The sequence below is a fragment of the Monodon monoceros genome, unplaced genomic scaffold (genome assembly GCF_005190385.1).
Source record: "Monodon monoceros isolate NGI ecotype Baffin Bay Population unplaced genomic scaffold, NGI_Narwhal_1 Super_Scaffold_11, whole genome shotgun sequence".
Classification (NCBI taxonomy): domain Eukaryota; kingdom Metazoa; phylum Chordata; class Mammalia; order Artiodactyla; family Monodontidae; genus Monodon; species Monodon monoceros.
This window is the reverse complement of record NW_021703767.1, coordinates 126,291,588-126,313,144: the sequence shown is the minus strand read 5'-3', so window position 1 is coordinate 126,313,144 and position 21,557 is coordinate 126,291,588. Positions and strand designations below refer to the sequence as shown.

The 21,557-nt window shown below is 38.1% G+C and overlaps 1 protein-coding gene across 5 annotated transcripts in view; it reads left to right on the top strand.

Annotated features, from left to right (window-relative positions):
* The window catches only part of PPP2R3A (protein phosphatase 2 regulatory subunit B''alpha), a 221,725-nt gene that overhangs the window by 93,815 nt on the left and 106,353 nt on the right, over nt 1–21,557 (top strand). For all 5 annotated transcript variants that reach the window (XM_029213677.1, XM_029213675.1, XM_029213673.1 and 2 more), the window contains 2 exons: nt 292–395; nt 6,623–6,725. In XM_029213677.1, coding sequence (XP_029069510.1) covers nt 292–395; nt 6,623–6,725 — 207 coding nt within the window. The remainder of the gene's footprint in view (nt 1–291; nt 396–6,622; nt 6,726–21,557) is intronic.

The following is a 21,557-nucleotide window of genomic DNA, read 5'->3' as shown; positions in this document are numbered from 1 at the left end:
ACTGGTTGCTTTTACAGGTTAGGGGAAAGAAACATCACTATAAATGCACTTGAAGAAAAGGCAAATGGATTTTCATTTTCTTCATTAAACATGTCATCTTCTTATTTTGTTTCCCCTCTGTCTTGCTGAATCTACCCCAGCTGATGTATCTGCCTCTGCCCCAGTTTTGCTCCTCCAAGGGCCCTTCTGTCCACTGTGGCATGAAGGGTAAAAGCCACAAAGGCCCTTTCTTTGGTCATGTCATCTCTTCACTACCCCTTGGCTTACACTGTATTTGTGCTTTATTTGCAGGTCTGTGGCTGTCCTCTTTATTGGAAAACCCCCATGTTCAGGGCTGCAGGGGGAGAGAGGACAGGATTTGTGTCAGCCCAGTCATTCATTGCCATGTGGAGAAAGTAAGTATGAGAGCAGTTACTCTGGGGCTGGGCAAGGAATTGTCTGGCCCTCATGACATGCTTTATAAAAGTCACTTATTTTACTCATTTATTAATTTTCCCCTTATCCTTTGTTTCAACAAGTAAAATTCAGTGACTCAGCTTATTATGCCCACACACAAATTCTTTCCCTAAGCCTTTATCTTACGTCTCTAATCAGTAAAACAGACCTTCAGAAATACTTCTTTAATAACTATTTGGTAGTTTCTTATTTTCACTTGTTAACAATTTGAGTCTTAGTATTTGACTCTTGCAGCAGTGACATAAATGCTCCTTTAAGGGGAGCAGACCACACATGTCACATGCTTCCATTCTCATGTGATCAAATTTAGAATTGTATGTAGTTGATTTCTTAAAAATAGCTGAATTCTAGTAGATTTTAGTTACTACTTTTTGAAAGCTCCAGTTAAGGAACAAAGGAACAGTACATCTATCAAGATACTCCTGGATTTTAACATCCTGACAAGTTTTCTTGAACTCAAATCCAACTTTCTTCTCTCTTTTATTTTTTTCTCCCTTCTTTCTTCTTTAGAAGTTATTTCTTGATATATTTATCAATTTAAGAGACTGTTATAGCATGCCCCTTCTACCTCTTTTAACTGATCAGCCTTCTTTAAATATGCTCTTCTCATCTTTTCTGGGCTAGATACCCTTCCTGATGAACTATTGGGAAATGCTGTTCACCTGATGTCACTATCATCATCATCATTATTTAAAATCAACATATAATAGCAGCAAAATTCAGCTTACAGATTCTTCTGATTCTTTCATGCCACCTCAAAGCCCTTAGTAGTATAATGCTTGAGAACATAATAGGTGATGAATAACTGTATTCTTATTTTGAAAAATCTAGCAGCAAGTTGAGTTCACCAAGTTCTTCTTGCATTACAATAGAACTAAAGTGATCAGGGGATATAAGACTACCAGTTAATGGACTTCTTTTAAAGAACGACATCAAAGCTAAAAGTTATAAATGCTTCATGTTTTCCAGGTGAATTTTAGTCATTTTGTTACAGGGAATAGTTCTAAGTTGTTCAAATACCAAGGACTAGAATGGCCCTAGGACTAGAACCACTCCTCATACACCAGCAGGATGACCCTCCAAAGTCAGGGCCATGGTCACCATTCCACCTCTCCTATAGCAAATAGGAAACAGCTAGATAAAAATATTAAAAAAAAATTTTTGTGTGTGTAGTCGTAAAAGAAGAACTCCTTGGAGTCTAGAATTAGCAAAAAAGCACTAATTAGGAGTAAACCAGTAAAAGAATTGGCATTTGCCATTCTGGCTGTCTCTGGCACCCTAGAACCTGAGGGAAGAAAATAGAGCCAAGGGCCTGAACAATAGGGGAGTCAGCTTGGATTCCCTCTCCTTTCCCTACCAGTAAAGCCAGGACTTCAGCTGGGTGGTCTGCTTGTCTATTATTAATTATTATTGTTGTTATTAGAAATCAGTGTATAACAGTAGCAGAATTGAAGATCTTGAAATGTGTAGATGTTCTAGCTTTCATTCAGCTAGCTTCTCTCCCCCTGGTAGGTGCCAGGGCCTGAAAAATGCCTCAGGTGGAGTGTGAACAAGGGTTAGAAAGAATAGGGATGTTACACAGCTCTTGTCCTGGGTATCTTCAGCCATTGGGTTCAGCATTGTTGGCAAAAGCCATCTAACAATCTGGGAAAGCAGCAAGAAGTAAGTTATTATTTCAGAGAACGTGTTGAAGAAGCTAGGAGATTAAAAAGGGGTGGGGGGAGTAGTTCATTCTATAAAAAATTAGAGCCATAGAGAAGAACTATAACTACTTACATTCTAAGTTACTTTGAATATGCTAGGACCCTATGTTTGTGAGCCTGAGGCTGACTATCAAAGAAAAACTAGTAATCAACTTGTTTATCGGCAGTTAACTGCATAATATTAAGGAAAGTAACAGCAGTTTTTTTGTCTTAGACTTCATGTCACCGGGATAGGGTGGACATTTCTGTTGGTGGACAGAGCAGCGGCACCCGCAACAGCTATATTCCTTTATTGAGATGAATCATTTTCACTTTATCTCTAAGGAAAAGAGATTATTTCTGCAAAGGCAAAAGGCAAAAGGACTTGAAGCACAAGTCTTCATTTTCAGTTGCTGTAGGACACTGTTTATGAAGTTATACAGCATAAGTAACTGTCCCTGTCTTTTTTCATTAAAAAAAATTTTTTTTAAATTCTGTGAACAGATAACTGATGTCTGTATCAAAGCTTTCTTTTCTGGCCAGATACTATAACGACTGGAGCACCCTCTAGCGGGAGCTCCTTTCTCAGCACTTAAAATGCGTGCTTTAAAGGAGACTCAAGTATGGCTATTTTGGGAGACAAAGCAACTAAGCAGGATGGTTTGAATTACCACACTGACCTTAAAGAAGACATGTGTTTATTTTTATAATTTTTTACAAATTGTACCCTTTGCATAAAGTGACTTGGGTCCAAGTATACATACAAAAAAATAACTGGCAGGACTTGCCTGGTGGCTCAGTGGTTAAGAATCCGCCTGCCAGTGCAGGGGACACGGGTTCAATCCCTGGCCCAAGAAAATCCCACATGCCGCGGAGCAACTAAGCCTGTGCGCCACAACTACTGAGCCTGCGCTCTAGAGCCCACGAGCCACAACTACTGAGCCAACGCACCACAACTACTGAAAGCCCGTGTGCCCTACAGCCCGCACGCCGCACCTACTGAAGTCCGTGCGCTCTAGGGCCCACGTGACACAACTACTGAGGCCCACGTGCCTAGAGCCCATACTCCACAACAAGAAAAGCCACCGCAAGGAGAAGCCTGCGTACCGCAACAAAGAGTAGCCCCTGCTCAACACAACTAGAGAAAGCCCACGTGCAGCCAAAAAATAAATTAAAAAAAATTAAAAACAAAATAACTGGCAGATAATGACACAGAATTAAAACATATTGGCATATACATACACATGCTGACTTGCTCCAATAATAGGCTCTATATAATCTTGGGGGGAAAGTCAAATACAAAAGTTAACAGCAAAACAGGAAATAGTTTGCCTCCTGTCCCAGTGTTTATGGGGTGGAGGCTTCTGAGCCCTCCTCTGAGTGGTTTGAGCATGAACACCTTAACAGACTCTTGTTCCCCTGCCTCTGCTCCCCTTCCCTGCTCTGCTGCCCATTTCATATCTGTACTTTGACATCTGTTTCTCTTGCAGTCAAGACATTTTTAGGGGAAAGGCATTGCTCCACAGCTTTTCTTTTTGAGTTCCCAGTTTACCAGCTTTGTGACAGAGCTCCTGTTACACAGAGTCAGTAATATTGTCCCAGCTTTTTTATGCTTTACTTCCTCTTACCTTTTCATGTCAAAGTGTCATTTTTCGACTAACAAAACAATATTTCATCCTAAGAGCTCTGGATGATAGTTTAGGATAGCTATGTTTACCTTCTTTCTCCAGCTTTCACGACTTTTTTTAATCTCTTTCTCTCCTGCCTTATAGAGTTCACCAGCCACTAGCATTGGCTGAGAATCAGAATTCACCTTTTCTCTCTGATTCATGCTTCTGATCGCAAAAGGCCATACCTGATTTGACTTTTCCCTCTTAGAGAGTCTCTCATCTGTCAGTGTCTGTGCAGTTTGTACTTAGTGGTGCTATACCTCACTGCCTTTTGTTGTGATCATCCCACCCATTTTCTTTCCTAAGAGGTGATTCCCATCAACACCTATTTCAGTAATCTTTTTCTGAAATGTATATTTATTTAACTTTGGGGGTCCTGAGCATGCTGAAAAATGTTAAGGAAAATAAATATAAAGATCATTCTATGGCTTTAATAATCACAAATGAAGTCAGTTAAGGGTATATCTGTTAGATCACAAACATTTTTTGAGAATCTTCAATGTGAAAGTCACTATGTCTATCTAGTGTTAAGGGAAAAAAAGAGCTATAACTTTGCCTGCCCTTTAGGTGCCAGAGAAATAAAAGAAAGTTCGTGGTACAATGGTGTATGTAATACATACAAATTAAATAGTACAAAGATCAGTAAGGAATTTAGTTGTCAGAGAAGGTTTTTTGAAAGAGGTAGTTTATTAGCTGGACCTTAAAGAATAGCCAGCGTTCAGATAGCAAAGTTGGGAGAGGTGGTATTCTAGGAGAGTAAAACAACATGAGAAATGGCACCGAGGCAAGAATGCACACAGCACGCTCAGAGAAGAGTGGTTCAGGCCAGCTGCCCGGAGTGGACATTTCATTTATCATAGTAGTGAGATAGGCAGACTCTAGCCTAATTAAAGAGGGCCTTAAATGCCCAACTTAGACATCTAGACTTACTCATATAAGTGGTAGAAAACTGTTGAACATTTTTGGAAAAGGGAATTATATAATCAAAGAATGTTTTAGAATGATGAATTGTCCATGATGTGAGGTTGCATGGACACTGAAGCCTGTTATGACCCTCTTCCCTTCTAAAGGTCTCAGCATGAAGGAATAAGACCCTGGACTTGATGATAAGACAGAAATAGGAAGGAAGGAATGGTTGTCTAAAATGTTTTGAGGAAATATTCCTTAGGACTCTAGTATTCCCATCCCAAATTCCAAGCACCTAGTGGTCTAAGTTAGAAAGCTGGGAGTCATCATGGACTTCCCCCCTTTTACCTCTCCACACCTATCAACTACCATTTCCTTTCACTTGAACCATATTTGCCCCTTTCTCTTCGTCTCCCACTGCCAGTATCCATGCTCAGGCCCTTGGAAAGATTTCTGCTTGATATTTTTGAAAAACACATCTGGTCATGTCACAGTCCAAGTTAAAATTCTTCTGCGAGTAGGCGAAAGTCCAGGCTTCCTGACCTAACATAAAAGGGCCTCCAGGGTCCAATCCTACATGCTCATGTCCCCTTCCCTTACCACCCCAGTGCTTGCAGCTGCTCAAATAATCTGTGCAGGCTCACACCAGGTCTTTGTAGATGCATCCCTCTTGATCTGCAGTAGTCCACTTTCCTACTTCACAACTCTTCAGGGAATTTCACTGGTCCTCCTGTGTCTTTCCATGACACCCTGAGTTTATTACTTCTGTAATAACATTATACAGGATTATACATCTTATTGGTGTAGCTCTTTCACTAGACTGTAAGTTCCTTTCAGGGCACAAAACTATGTCTTGGGCTTCCCGATGGTGCAGTGGTTGAAAGTCCGCCTGCCGATGCAGGGGACACGGGTTTGTGCCCCGGTCCGGGAAGGTCCCACATGCTCCGGAGCGGCTGGGCCCGTGAGCCATGGCCACTGAGCCTGCGCGTCCGGAGCCTGTGCTCCACAACGGGAGAGGCCACAACAGTGAGAGGCCCGTGTACCACATAAACAAACAAACAGACAAACAAACAAAAAACTATGTCTTATTTTCTTTGTATTTCAAGTATTCACAAGGCCAGACAGTATCTGGCACACAATTAGCATTCAGTAAATGATTAAGGAAGAAAAGCAAGAAAGGTTGGAAACTAATTGGATGTGGAGAATAAGGAAGAGAAATAAGTTTAAAATGACTTCAAATTTTCAAGCCCAGATAACTTGGAGTGGTACCACCATTAACAAAAATAGACATCCATGACTTTGAGAGGAAGATTTTAAATTTGGTTTTCGCTATTTTGACTTTGCTGTCAGAGTATAGCATCCAGATGGAAATGTCCAGCAATTAGTTGGATGTGAGGAATTCTTAGAACTTGAAGATTTAATAGGGCCTTCATTTTCTTCTTAAGCCTGGTGCTTCAAAGTCTAATTTCAAAAGCCCCCTATCATGTTAGTCCTGAACATGTCTGCCAACCTGGACAAGCAGAAGTTCATGTCTTACGTGGTATGTAGTAGTCCATCAGATGTGTTCCCTCCTATTGGGCAGCTCTGGAGTTCTGGTTCCAGATGCCCTGAGCTAACCTGAGCAGACATTCTCCTTCAAGTGTATTTTTACATGCATTAGTTCAGTTGACTCTGTGGTCTCAGAAGCATTCTACAAAAATAATGTACCATCTTGTTGTTGAGCTTTTATTAAGATGGCCCTTTGACAAAATCAAGAGCATGGAAAAATTTCCTTTTTTTAATCACTGAAAAGAGAGCACTTGATTCTTGATCTAAATGGCCTTCAGATCAGACTGAAATTACCAACTATTGATGTTGTAGTCATTGTTCATAGTAGCCAGGCTTCCTAAGCAATTGTTTCTTTTCTAGGTTGCTGAGTAACCATCATGATGATGCCTCTAAGTTTATCTGTCTTCTTGCAAAGCCCAGCTGCAGCTATCTAGAACAGGATGATTTTGTTCCTTTACTTCAGGTAATTTTCATTTCCTTTTAAAAATGGGTTTTATTTTTAGAGTTTCAGAGGCTTTTAAAATTTTTTCAACTGTGAGATATGTCAACTGAGATATACAAATTTAGAGGTCAGATTTCTAGACGAGTTGTTTCCAAGCTTGTTTTAGCAGCAAAATCCTTTTGTTTAGAGAAAATTAACACTGATAATAGTATAAACAGATAATAGTATGAAACAGATAAAACAGGGCTACTCCCACTGAAGCAGAAGAGAGAGGCCTTACTCAGCCTCTCCTCTTGCCCACCCACAGCAGTCACAGAAGCACCTTCTGAAACCAGGCAATTGGCCTAGTTGAGTAGACCTTTGTTAAGGTTAAAGAGAAAGAGATCTCCAACAGAAAGAGCCCACTTGGGGAATATTTATATCCAGGCCTTCTGATGAGAATCAATTGCATGCCAGTACTGGATCTGTTTTTATTATAGCATTCTTCATAGCCTGATACATTACTTGTTAATATTCTTAATTTCATATTTAAATATTACATTTTTCTAAGTAGTTCACAAATTACTTGAAGCTGAGACCTGCCTTTCATTTCTGTTGAATCACATCATTTTTTTAGTTGTTCTAGTAAATCCTTGTTTACTGTTAGTTAAGATACCTAGAGAAGGGCAGAAAGATGCATTAATGTAGTGCAGATTTTTTTTAAGTTGTATTCGTGGCTACCATGAATTTTTTAATAGATTTTTGTTGAATTGCAACATACATACACAAAAAGATACACTAATCACAGTGCATCAATTAATTTTCACAGTGTGAGCACATCTGTGTAACTAGCACCCAGATGAATAACCAAAAATTACCAGTACTCCCAAAGTTCTTCATGCTCCCTCCCAGTCACTGCTGCCCTAGGGGAACCACTATCCTGACTTCTAACACTGTATGACATAGATTTCTAGTTGTTGGAACAGTTTTACATGTTCAGAAAATGAAGTTTGGTTGTAATTTATTTTGTGTGCAGGGTTTTGAGCTTGTCTTAATTTGCATGGTAGCCTTGATTATCCTTAGACTCATCTGCTACATGTTTTTGTTCCCCTTTAAAAAGTGTTCATGGGAATGAGGATTGTTAATCGTTTCTTACATTTAATCAAGATCATCATACATAATATCCAATATTATGTGTTCCTATTTATGTTTTGTGAAAGTTCTCCAGCCACCCCTCACCCTCACCAGCTCAATCCATTCGCAGCCGTGCTCTGTCTCCTACAAACTGCATCTTTTTGGCCCCCTTCCCCTAATAGCTTCTGGTTGGGTCTGGCAGATGGATAGCACCGCCAGGAGGTGGGAGGGCAGAAAAGAAAGAAGTTAGCATTTTTTCCCAACTCTTTGCTTCAGCACAGTAATGTATTTCTCTATAATACAGCTTCTGCTGGATGGCCGCTTCTCCACAGTTGTAGTGCCTACTGGGCTCCTGTAGCTCTGTTCCTCCCCTTGCCCTTTGGCCCTAGGGATTGTAACAATATCTTTCTGTTGCTCATCCCTGGTGCCTTCCACTCCCTTGTTTGTTCCCTTAACCTCCCCCCGACTCCACACATAATTGCTTCGTGAAAGGTTCATATGGGTGAATTCTTTTTCCTATGGGGACCTACCTTGACTGAGTTTTATCAGAAGCTTTAATAAAAGCTTTGACAGGAATATAAATTAAGCTGTACCAAGAGAATTATGAACAAACAACAAAATTATGAGTTAGTGGACATTTTTACTTCTTTCCCTTAAATGTAAGGAGAAGTTTTATTTTCATATAAGAAGTGGACGTATGGAGTCTTCTGGTAAAAGATGACAGACTGATACATTCTCCTCCCATTCTTTTCCAAACTCCTCCAGTTAAAATATAGATATTTAAAAGGAATAAATCCATGAAAGTTAATGGAATGGCATAGAGGAACAGAGGAGGAAAAAAATCAGTATACAAGATAGGTAGTATTCCTTGAAGATAGAAAGCAGAAGCAGGCTAAGGAGACCACAGCCTGGAATGAGGGGCTGTGTATGGGCTGCAGTGGAGAAGTGAGCTACTCTGTTCCACTCTGCTCGTTAGGATCCCAGAGAGGCTGTAAACTTGGAGCTGGCAGAGCTAATGAGAAGTATTAGAAATGGGGAATCATTGAAGGCTGGTATACAGAGCAGTTGACCAGTTGACTCCTTACCTGGTTCCCAAATGTAAAGTGCAGCCTGACAAATGAACAAACAATAGAGCATGTTAAGACAAATTCCAGTAGAGGAACATCCTAGATAGTGTCTGGCCAGTACTCATCAAAACTGTCAAGATCATCAGAAAGAAGGGAAGTCTGAAAAACTGTCTTAGCCGGAAGGAGCGTAAGGAGGTACAACAGCTAAATGTAATATGAGATCCTAGAACAGAAAAAAATACGTTAGGTAACAATTAAGGAAATGTGAATTAAGTATGGCCTTGAATAATAGTAATAATAATGTATCAATATTGGCTTATTAATTATAGCAAATGCTAATGTAAGATGTTAATAATTAGGGATCTGGGTGCAAAATATGGGAACTTTATACTGTCTTCTCAATTTTTCTGGAAGGCTAAAACTGTTCTAAAAAGGCATTTTTAAAAAATAATTACTATATTCAGGGAGATTATATAAAACAAGAATAGATGCTGACACAAGAAAGAGCTGTTTGAATTTTAAAATGTAAGTGCCAAAATTTTAAATTTCAACATAAGGCCTGGAAACTAAAGTTAAGGATATCTCTGGCACACACAAACTCACAGATGGGGGAGAAAGAGAGAGACAGAAGAGAAGACATAAAGGACCAATTCAAGAATTTCAACATCTAACTAACTGGAATCTGAGGAAGAAAGAAGGGAAAAAATGGAGAGAAGGAAATCATCAAAGAAATAATATAAGAGTCATCAAGGAAATAATACAGGATGGAGAGAATTGGAAAGACTGGAGTGATAGGATGGGTCCAGAGAGCAGGAACCCAGTGGGATTCCTTGGGATTCCTGTTTCCTTTCTTGAGGAAATACAACATGCCTGTGTAACCATCATCTGATCAAAAACAGAATGTGACCCTCCCATCCCAGCCTCTCATGTTCCCTCCAGTTACTGCCCACAGATCCAGAATATACAGAATATAAATCATCTGGTTGAGAGGAGCCTCTGAGTGCCAAACACAGTGAATAAAAAAAAAAGATATACATAAACCAGTCCTCCTGAAATTTTAGAAAACCACTGGAATCCCCCAGAGAGAAAAACCAGGTCACCTTAATAAGAATAAGAATCAGGATGGTATTAGATTCTCATTGGGGAAATGGATTTGAATTCAGATTTCTACATCCTGCCAAGCTATCAATCGGATATGAGGTTAGAATAAAGTCATTTAAAAATTCAGAAAGTTTATCTCCTGTTTTCTTAGGCAGTTACGGGAATATATTCTACAGCAAATTAAGTAAAACAAAAAAGAGAAATGCATGAGATACAGGAAAGAGTGGATTCGATCCAGAGAAGCAGTGAAATAAAGTCCCAGGTTGGCAACTGAAGAACAGCCAGTCCAGAATAGAGAAGGTGGAGGATTTCTCTGGAAAGGGAGGTAAAAGGGGATAGTTGTTACATGTGAGAACAGGGAAACTGGAGAGTATGATGAAGATGCAGCATCGTGTATCAATAAGCTAAAGAAAAGCAATTAGAAACTCCTTGAAAAATGAAAAAACTGTGTAAGACAGTCATGTATAAACACGAAGCAAACTGAAATGTGACATGATTATAAACAACTGATGGAGGGTAAGAAAAGGAAGTTCATCTAACCTCAATGCCTGGAACATTCTCCTTTGAATGCCCCCAAGGGACATGATGTTGGACCAATAAGAAATGAAATGCATTCCTTATATGCTGCTTAACTTAGCATTCAACAGTATTTATATAATCAAAATGTCATAAAATATTTTGATGTATAACACCTAAAGTCACTCTATGGATTAACTGTAGAAAATTTTATTATGGTTGCAGAACAGTATTTAAACAACCTGAACAATGTAAAAGTCAAAATATTGCCAACAAAATGTGAAAGAGAAAAAGGAGAAGAGAAAATAAGGGTAGGGGTGCTATAATCATCATCCTATGTAAAAGGAAATTAAGGCACTAAGATGAATGGGGTGAAAATTAAATGTATAAATAGATTATTTGCAGTTTACAAAGATAACCAATACAAGAACTAAAAATCATAATGTCAAATATTGGGTAAGGTGAGTAAAGTGGGACAGTTTAAATGAGCTAAACCCTCATCTTCCCTAGCAAAGAATAATAGATATTGTCTAAAGTTGATAGAGCTATAAAGAAAAGTAATTGTAGGGACTTCACTGGTGGTGCAGTGGTTGAGAACCCACCTGCCAATGCAGGGGACACGGGCTTGAGCCCTCCAGGAAGATCCCACATGCTGCGGAGCACCTAAGCCCATGTGCCACAACTACTGAGCCTGTGCTCTAGAGCCCGCGAGCCACAACTACTGAGCCCATGTGCCACAACCACTGAAGCCCACATGCCTAGAGCCTGTGCTCCACAACAAGAGAAGCTACCGCAGTGAGAAGCCCACACGCTGCAATGAAGAGTAACCCCCGCTCTCCACAACTAGAGAAAGCCTGAGTGCAGCAATGAAGACCCAGCACAGCCAAAAATAAATAAATTTTTAAAAATAAATTAATTTTAAAAAGTGAGGCCTATTAAAAAAAGTAATTGTAACATAGTATTTAATTATACTTAAATAATAATTAAATTTTATGTTTAATTATAGAGTTAAGCAGCAAAAGAAATAAAAATATAAATGATTCAAAAGAAGTGGGGCTAAAGGTGCATGGATGGGGTAGGTTGGTAGAATGGGTCTTCCATCATAAGTTCTTATATACTCCTTGATTTTATACCATGTGTATATGTAATTTCTCTTATTTTTATTATGGATAATTTTGAGCATATACAAATGCAGGCAGAGTGATCTACTGAACCCCCATGTACCCATCACCCACCTCCAATAATGATCAGAAACCAAAGAGATAGAGAATTTAAAAAACAGTAGCACTTTCAATAAGTTGAAATCTTGGTATGGGGAAAACATTAACAAAATAGACCGCCAATTAACTAATTTCATCAAGAAAAAGGAGAAAGAACTAATAGACAAAATAAGAAATGACAAGGAGGAACAGAAGAAATTTTTTAAAAATCATAAAAGACTATTTTGCAGGCCTCAAATTTATTTGGAAATAAATTTGAAAACCTAGCTGAAATGGAAAATTTCCTAGGAAAATACATCTGACCAAAATTGACCCCATTTTATTTATTTATTTATTTTATTTATTTTATTTATCTATTTTTGGCTGTGTTGGGTCCTCGTTGCTGTGCACGGGCCTTCTCCAGTTGAGGTGAGTGGGGGCCACTCCTTGCTGCAGCGTTAGGGCTCCTCATTGCGGTGGCCTCTCCTGTCACAGAGCACGGGCTCTAGGCACACAGGCTTCAGTAGTTGTGGTGCATTGGCTCAGCAGTTGTGGCTCATGGGCTGTAGAGCTCAGGCTCAGTAGTTGTGGCGCACGGGCCCAGCTGCTCCGTGGCATGTAGGATCCTTCCGGACCAGAGATTGAACCCATGTCCCCTGCATTAGCAGGTGGACTCTCAACCACTGTGCCACCAGGGAAGCCCAACCCCATTTTATTTAGAAAGCTTAACAAAGTAATTTCCTTAGAAGAAGTAGAGATCTTTATTAAGGAACTACCCCACAAAAAGCACCAGGCCCAGGTAGTTTCACAAGGGAATTCTACAAAACCTTCAAAGACCAGATAGTCCTAATGCTTAATAAATTATTCCAGAGAATTGAAAAGGAAGGAAAACTCTATAGCTCCTTCTACGAAACAACTGATACATAAACCAGGTACAGACAGTACAAAAAAGAAAATTGCAAATGAATATAATTCATGATTAATAATAAAAAGTAATAAATAAAATATTAAAAAGATGCATACAACCTGGTGGGATTTATTCCAGGAAGTCAAGATTGCTTCAGTATTAGGATCTTTTTTAATATCACATGTTGTTTCTAAGAAAAAAATTATGATTGTCTCAATAGATGCTGAAATCACTTTGGACAAAATTTAACACCCATTCATTAAAAAATGCTCAAGAAAGTAGATATTTGAGATACTTTCTTAACATGATTATAATATATATATACCTAGCGCTAAAGCCAGTATAGAAAAACATTAGAGGCATTTCCATTAAGATCAGAGACAGGGCAAGGATGTCACAATATCCATTACTGTTCAGCATTGTACTAGAGTAATTATACTGTACAAGAGAAAACAATTAGAGGCATAAGAATGGTTGAAGAAGTAAAGTATTCATAGATGACGTGACAGTAAACCTGGAAACCCAAGAGAATCAGTGATAAAACTCAAAACAATAAAATAATTCAGTAAAATAGTAGGAAATAAAATTAACATATACAATCACCAGATCTTCCATTTCTGACCAAAATGGAGTAACTGGGACTGTATTTGCCTTCCTACCCGAAACAACAAAAACGTCAGGCAAGAAATACAAAATAATGGTTTTCAAGGTGCCAGACATCTGGCAACAAAAGATAGTGATTCCTGAGAAACAGTAAACAAACAAAGTGATCCTTATGATTGCCTTGAGAGAGTTTCCAAGCCACAGTGTGTTGATGGGGACCCTAGGCAGAGTTCAGGGAACTCCCTGAGTTTAGGAGACAGAGCTGAGAATCTAGAAGGACCAAAGTAGCTAGAATTCTTGGGACAGAGCACCAAAGAGGAAAGAAATGCACAGAGAGAAAACTCCAAAGAGCTTCAGAACTCCTCCATGAGTATTCATCAGAGGTACTGATCAGCAGATATATGTGAGGAAAGTAACCAAAGCTGAAGAAAGAGCTACCCCAAATTAGAGGGAACAGTACCCATAAGTCACACAGGGCCAATCAAGACTAATATCTGTCTCTACCAGCCAGACTGGAAAACCTCATAATACATGGCACTTTAGGTAGAGTAGTCATAGGAGTCTTGCCTCAAGTAGTGGGGAATAATTAGCCCTAAATTAGATAGCACTCAGTCCTGTCTAACATCTGAAAAGCAAAATCTAGAAGGATGAGAGGGTTTTTCAAAGTAACTTAACAGCATCCCAGAACATAAAATATTTATTCTATTCAGAACTTGAGAATAAAAGAATATAAAAATATCCAGCACTCAAAAAGGTAAAATTCAAAATGGCTGGCAACACCAGGCATGCAAAGAAACAAGAATACAATTGATGATTAGGAGAAAAATTGATCAATTGAAACTGACTCAGAACTGACACAGATGTTAAAATTAGCAGACAAGTATATTAAAACAGATATCAAAAACTGAATACTTTTTTAAAGACCCAAACTGAACTCGTAGAGATGAAAACTAAGGTGTCTGGGGTGAAAAATATACCAGATTAGATTAACAGCAGATTAAACATTGCAAATTAAATGACTAGTGAACTTGAAGACATAGAATAGAAGCTATCCAAAATGAGACATAGAGACATAAAAAAAGAAAGAAAAATGAAAAGAGCATCAGTTGAGCTGTGGGGCCTAACTTCAAGCAACTTAACATACTTATAAATGGAAGAGAGGATGTTGTTAGATAAAGAATTTGTCAGGTCTTAGTCGCAGTTTCCTAGGACGGAACTTCTAAAGCCTCGGAATTTCCCAAATGATGAGTGTCTTTGTTTTTCATGGTGGGCTCCTGGGACCATGCCTGAGTTTATACAAATGAGGTGACTCATCGTGGGCCCCTGTATAGTTCCAGGATGAGGGCTTCTCATGCCAGAAAGGCCGACCATGTGATTACAGGTTGAGACTTTCAGGCAGGTGATATCAGCGTGACCTCCAAAGAGGCAGGGAGCCTGGAGATTGAATTCAGTCGTGTGGCCAGTGATTCAATCAATCATGTCTACATAATGAAACCCAATTAAAAAGTCTGGACACTGAAGCACAATTGAGCTCCCCCTGGTTAACGATACATGGTAATGTGCTAGGAGGGTGACACATCTTGAGGACACAGAAGCTCCACATTTTAGACCTTCCCAGACCTTGCCCTGTGCATCTCTTATTTGGCTGGTCCTCATTTGTATCCTTTATAATAGAATAGTAATCATAATATATTACTGTCCCCAGTTCTGTGGGTCATTTGGGCAAGTTGTTGAACCTCAGAGGATAATGGAAACCCCCAAATTCATGGCCAGTTAGTCAGAAGTATGGGTAGCCTGGGAACCCCAGAGTTATGGCTGGTGTCTGAAGTGAGAGGAGTCTTGTGGGGGACTGTGCCCTTAACCTGTGAAATCTGCACTAACTTTGCATAGTTAGTGCTGAAATTGCATTCCAGGGGGACAGAAAATTATTTGAAGAGATAATGGCCCAGAATTTTCTGTACTTGGTAAAAACTATAAACCCATGAAACTAAGATACTCAATAAGCCCAAAGCACAAGAAACACAAATCTATACTAGGGCACATCATAATATAAGTGGCTCAAAACCAGTAATAAAAAGAAACTTTGAAAAGTAGCCAGAGAAGATAGTCACATTTCATAGAGTGGAACAAAGATAAAGATGACAGCGGATTTCGTGTTGGAAAAGTCCAAGCCAGAAGACAGAGGAGCAACATCTTTAAAGTACTGAAAGGAAAGAACCATCAACCTTGAATACTATACACAGTGAAAATACCGTTCAAAAATGAAGGTGAATTAAGGATTTTTTTGGACATAGAAAAGCTCAAAGAATTCATCACCAACAGAAATGCACTACAAGAGATGTGTTGTGTTTGTTTGTTTTTTATTTGTTTGTTTGTTTTAAAAGTTGTTTAGGCAAGGAAGAAAGTAATACCAGATGGAAATGCAAATCTACACAAAGGAATGAACTCCAGAAGTGGTAACTACATGTATGTGATTTTTTATTATTCACATCTCTTTAGAAGAAAAGTAACTCTTTAAATGAAACTATCAACAATGCATTATGGTGTTTCTAATATATGTTTAAGTACAATTTGACAACAATAGCATAAAGACTGGGAGAAGAGAAATGGAAGTATATTGTTATGGCTTGCATGTAATCCATGAAGTTGTATAACATCTCTTGAAAGTAGATTGTAGTAAATTAAAGATGTATGCTGTAACCTCTGATGCACCTCTAAAATAAGAGTTATAGCTAATAAGCCAAAAAAGGAAATAAAATGAAAGAATCATAAAGAACACTCAGTTAACACAAAAGGAGGCAGAAAAGGAAGAAAAAAAAAAGAACAAAGAATGGATGGGACAAAAAGCAAGACGATAGATTTAAACCTAACCATATCAGTAGTCACATTACGTGTAAGTGGTGTGAATACCCCCAAAAGCAAAGATTAGACAAAAAACCAAGACCCAAATATAGTAAGTTGCCTGAAAGAAATATAAAGACACAAATAGGTTAAAAGTAAAAGGAGGGAAATATATATACCATGCTAATATTAATCAAAAGAAAGCTCTTACAGAAATGCAAATCAAAACTACAGTGAGGTATCACCTCACACCAGTCAGAATGGCTATTATCAAAAAGTCTACAAGTAACAAGCGCTGGAGAGGGTGTGGAGAAAAGGGAACCCTCCTACACTGTTGGTGGGAATGTAGATTGGTGCAGCCACTGTGGAACACAGTATAGAGGTTCCTTAAAAAACTAAAAATAGAGCTACCGTATGATCCAGCAATCCCACTCTTGGGCACATATCCAGACAAGACGAAAACCATAACTTGAAAAGATACATGCACCCCAGTGTTTGTTGCAGCACTATTTACGATAGCCAAGACATGGAAGCAACCTAAATGTCCATCAGTAGATGAATGGATAAAGATGTATATAATGGAAGCCATAAAAAAGAATGAAATAATGCCATTTGCAGCAACATAGATGGACCTAGAGACTATCACACTAAATGAAGTAGTAAGTCAGACAAAGACAAATATCATATGCTATCACTTATATGTGGAGTCTAAAAAAATGATACAAATGAACTTATTTACAAAACAGAAACAGACTCATGGACATAGAAAACAAACTTATGGTTACCAAAGGGGGAAAGGAGGTGGGGGTGGGGGGGAGGATAAATTAGGACCTTGGGGTTAACAGATGTACACTACTCTATATAAAATAGATACACAACAAGGACTTACTATATAGCACAGGGAACTATAATCAGTATCTTCTAATAACCTATAATGGAAAACAATCTGAAAAAGTATATATGTATAAAATAAGTAGCAAGGATATACTGTATAGCACAGAGAATTATTAGCCATTATCTTGTAATAATCTGTAGTGTAGTATAATCTGCAAAAATACTGAATCACTATGCTGTACACTTAAAACTAACATAATATTTGTAAATCAACTATACTTCAATAAAAAATTAAATGAAAAAAAAAACTGATTCAAATTTGTAAAATAAATATCTATATTCCAAACGATAAATAAGTAAAATACAGGACTAATCCCATAAGGGACATACAGTTAGTAGACAAACAGTGGGAAAATGTTAATTCTCACTAGATATCAAAGAAATGTAAATGAAAGCAGTCTGAAGATGACAATTTACACATTCTAAAAGAACCCCCCAAAAATGTTTATATCCAGTGAAGTTGCCCAGAAATTGACTCATACATTCTTACAGCCATGTTGTTCCCACCCTTTAGCCAGAAATGTTACCACTAAGAACTTAAGAAAGCAACAATTTGGCAAAAGTAGAAAGGTCCCTCCTCATCCTCCTGACTTCTAAATGTTGGAACTCCCACAGCTGAGCCCTTTAACACCTTCTCTTTTCCATCCATATGCACTGTTTGGAGGATCTCACCTATATACCCAGATCTCTCTCCTCGTGGATCTCCAGGAAGAAAGCAGACCCCAGCAGAGATTTTCCTGGGGGTGGGGTTTGGGGAATTTTTTAGGCACTTCAAGGGCTCTGAACTCAGTCAGAAGGGGCCGTGAAGACAGGAGGGGCCAGAGAGACCCCTAAAGCAAGCTTCTTCATAATATTACTCCCTTATGTTGTTAATAACCAAACGTCCCAGGCTTTATCTGATGGGGAGTAAGGATGAGGTCCCCAGGAATTCCCTCATTGCAGTAGCCCTTAGCTCTCCTGCAGGCCACCAGATCTCAGCTGCCCTTGACCCCTGCCTCAAGTCTGTGAGAATTATTTTTGTGAGATAGCCCATTCATATTTTGACTTCCTCACTGAAGCCCATGTAGGAGAGCAAAATTTGCCACCCCAAATTTTTGGCATGTAGGTTATTTCAGGCTGAACACAAAGCCCAAAAACTCAGGAAAAAACTTTGACCTTCTCCCTAATTGCCTAAAAGAATTTAGATAGAGGGACTGTTCCTGGAACAGAGCTATCAGCAGAGATCTCTGCAAAGAATATGGGCTAAGTATGGTGGGGGAAACTGGGCAGGGCCTAGAAATCAGAGTCCACTCTGTTCTATTGTCTCTGTGTAGCCCAGCGGACACTTGTTTATCAAACATTTGCTTTTCCGTCTTCATGTGAATTGCCTTCCTCCTCTTTGAAGTCCCAAACCACTACCCCCAACATCCACTTGTGTCTTTAGCTGAAGATGGTATTTAAGGTAAGGGCTTTGGCCATTTTGGCTAGTTACTCAGTTTTCCTGGGTCTCTCCCATGTATACACATTTAACTTTTGTTTAATTTTTCTCCTGTTAAAAAAAAAACTCTTACAAATAAATGGAAAGACATTCCATGTTCATGGATTGAAAGACTTACTATTTTTAAATACCCATACTATCCAAAACAATCTATAGATTGATGCAATCTCTATCTAAATCCCAATGGTCCCATTCCCCCATTCCCTGGCAACTACTATTTCTGTTCTCTGCTTCTCTGAGTTTGACTATTTTAGATACCTCATATAAGTGGAATCATGGAGACGTTGTTCATTGGTTATAAAGTTTCAGTTATCCAAGACAAGTAAGTTCTAGAGATCTGCTGTACAACATAGCACCTATCATTAACAATACTGTATTGTGCACTTAAAATTTTGTTAGAAGGTAGATCTCATGTTAAGTATTCTTACCAAAAAACAAAAGAAACAAGAAAAGAAGCAGCACAGGGAAAGTGTTGGAGATGAAGTATATGTCTATTACCTTGATTGCACTGATGGTTTCCTAGGTGTATGCATGTGTCCAAACTCATCAAATTGTGTATATTAAATAGGTGCAGTTTCTGTATATCAGTTATACCTCAATAAAGTTGTTTAAAAATACCAGTGGTATTTTTTGCAGAAATAGAAAAAATTCTAAAATTCATATGGAATTTTTAGGACTTGGAATAGCCAAAACAATCCTGAGAAAGGAGAACAAAGCTGGAAGCCTCACACTTTATGACTTCAAAACATATTACAAAGATACAGCAATCAAAACAGGATGGTACTGGCATAAACAGAGATATACAGACCAATGGAACAGAATAGAGAAACCAGAAATAAATTCTTGCTTATATGGTCAAATGACCTTCAACATGGGTGCCAAGAATAATAATGGGGAAACAATAGTCCCCAACAAATGGAGCTGGGAAAACTGGATATCCACATGCAAAGGAAAGAAGTTAGAAAGTATCTTACACCATATAGAAAAATTAACGCAAAATGGATTAAAGACCTAAACATAAGACCTGAAACTATAAAACTCCTAGAAGAAGACATAGAGGAAACTTCACGATATTAGATTTGACCATGACTTTATGGATATGACACCAAAAGCACAGGCAACAAAAGCAAAAATAGACAAATGGGATTATATTAAACTTTAAGCCTTCACAGAAAAGAAACAGCACAGTGAAAGGCAACCTACAGAATGGAAAAATATTTGCAAACGTATCTGATTAGGTTACTATCCAGACTATATAAAGAACTCCTGTGACTCAATAACAACAACAACAAACAACCTGAATTTAAAATGGGCAAAGGACTTGAGTAGATATTTCTCTAAAGAAAATAAAGCGTCTGATAAGAATATGAAAAGATGTTCAACATCATTAAATAAGTAGGGAATGCAAAGCAAAACCACAATGAGATACCACCTCACACCCATTAAGATGGTTACTTTTTTTTTTTTTTAAGCATTGGTAAGGATGTGGAGAAATTGGAATACTGGTAGGAATGTAAAATGGTACAGCCACTATGGAAAGTAATATGGAAGTTCCATATGATCAGCAATACTACTCCTGGGTGTACATCCAAAAGAATTGAAAACAGAATCTCAAAGAGATATTTGTACACCCACATTGATAGCAGCATTATTCACAATAGCCAAGAGGTGGAAGTAACATAAATGTCCATCAGTGGATGAATGGATAAAGAAAATGTGGTATATACATGGAATGGAATATTGTTCACCTTTTTTAAAAAGGGAAATTCTGTCACATGCAGCAACATGGATAAACATTGAGAACATTATGCTAAGGGAAATAAGCCAGTCATAAAAAGACGTATACTGCATGACTCCACTTATATGAGGTATCTAAAGTGGTCAGATTCATACAGGTAGAAAGAAGAATGGTGGGTGCCAGTGGCTGAGGGAGGGTGAGGTAAGGATTCATTGTGTGATGAGTGTAGTTTTAGTCGTCCGGGATTGAGTGGGTGGGGAGTGGGGGGAATCTGGAGATCTGTTGCCCAACAATGTGCAAGTGGTTGACAGTATTGTACTATATGCTTGGAAATTGTTGGGAGGATGAATCTTATGTATTTTTTTTGCCACAAAAAGAAAAGAAAAGGCAGGGTGGCTATATTAATGTCAGACAAAGTAGTTTTTAGAGAAAATAATGTTGCTAGGGAATGATAAAGGGATCAATTTGTCAAGAGGATATAACAATTCTAAATGTTTACACACCTAATAACAGACCTTGAAAATGCATGAATCAATATCCGATAGAACTGCAAGGATAAATCCACAATTATAGTGGTAGATTTCCACGTGCTGCTCTGAATAATGAATAGAACAAGTAGAGAGAAAATCAATAAGGATATAGAACACTTAAACAAGACTATCAACCAACCTGACCTAATTGACATTTGTATTACACTTCACCCAACAACAGCAGAATACACATTCCTTTATTTTTTCTCTGAAATCTTGATATATTTGATTATATTTTTCCCCACATGTTATCTTTTCTACTTTATATTGAAAACCAGAAAGGGTATTAGGAATCTGAGTAAGAAGGTATGGGTTCACACATACCTTTGTCATACAGTATACACATTCCTTTAACATGTACACAGAATATTTACCAAAATAGACCATATTCTGGGCCATAGAACAAATCTCAACAAATTTTAAATATTCAGCTCACAAAATATATTCTCTGACCATAATGGAATTAAATTAGAAATAATAAAAGATCTGTGAAAAATTCCTAAATATTTGATAACTAAATAACCTATGGGTCAGAGAAGAAGAAATCAAAAGGAAAATTAGGAAGTATTTTGAAATGAATGAAAATGAAAATACAACATATCAAAATTTATGGGATTCTGCTAAAGCTGTATTTATTTTTTTACTTCCTATTGTACTTTTTTTAATTAAAAAATTTTTTTATACAGCAAGTTCTTATTAATTATTTTATACATATTACTGTATATATGTCAATCCCAATCTCCCAATTCATCCCACTCACCCACCCCCATGCTTTCCCCCCTTGGTGTCCATACATCTGTTCTCTACATCTGTGTCTCTATTTCTGCCTTGCAAACCAGTTCAACTGTACCATTTTTCTAGATTTCA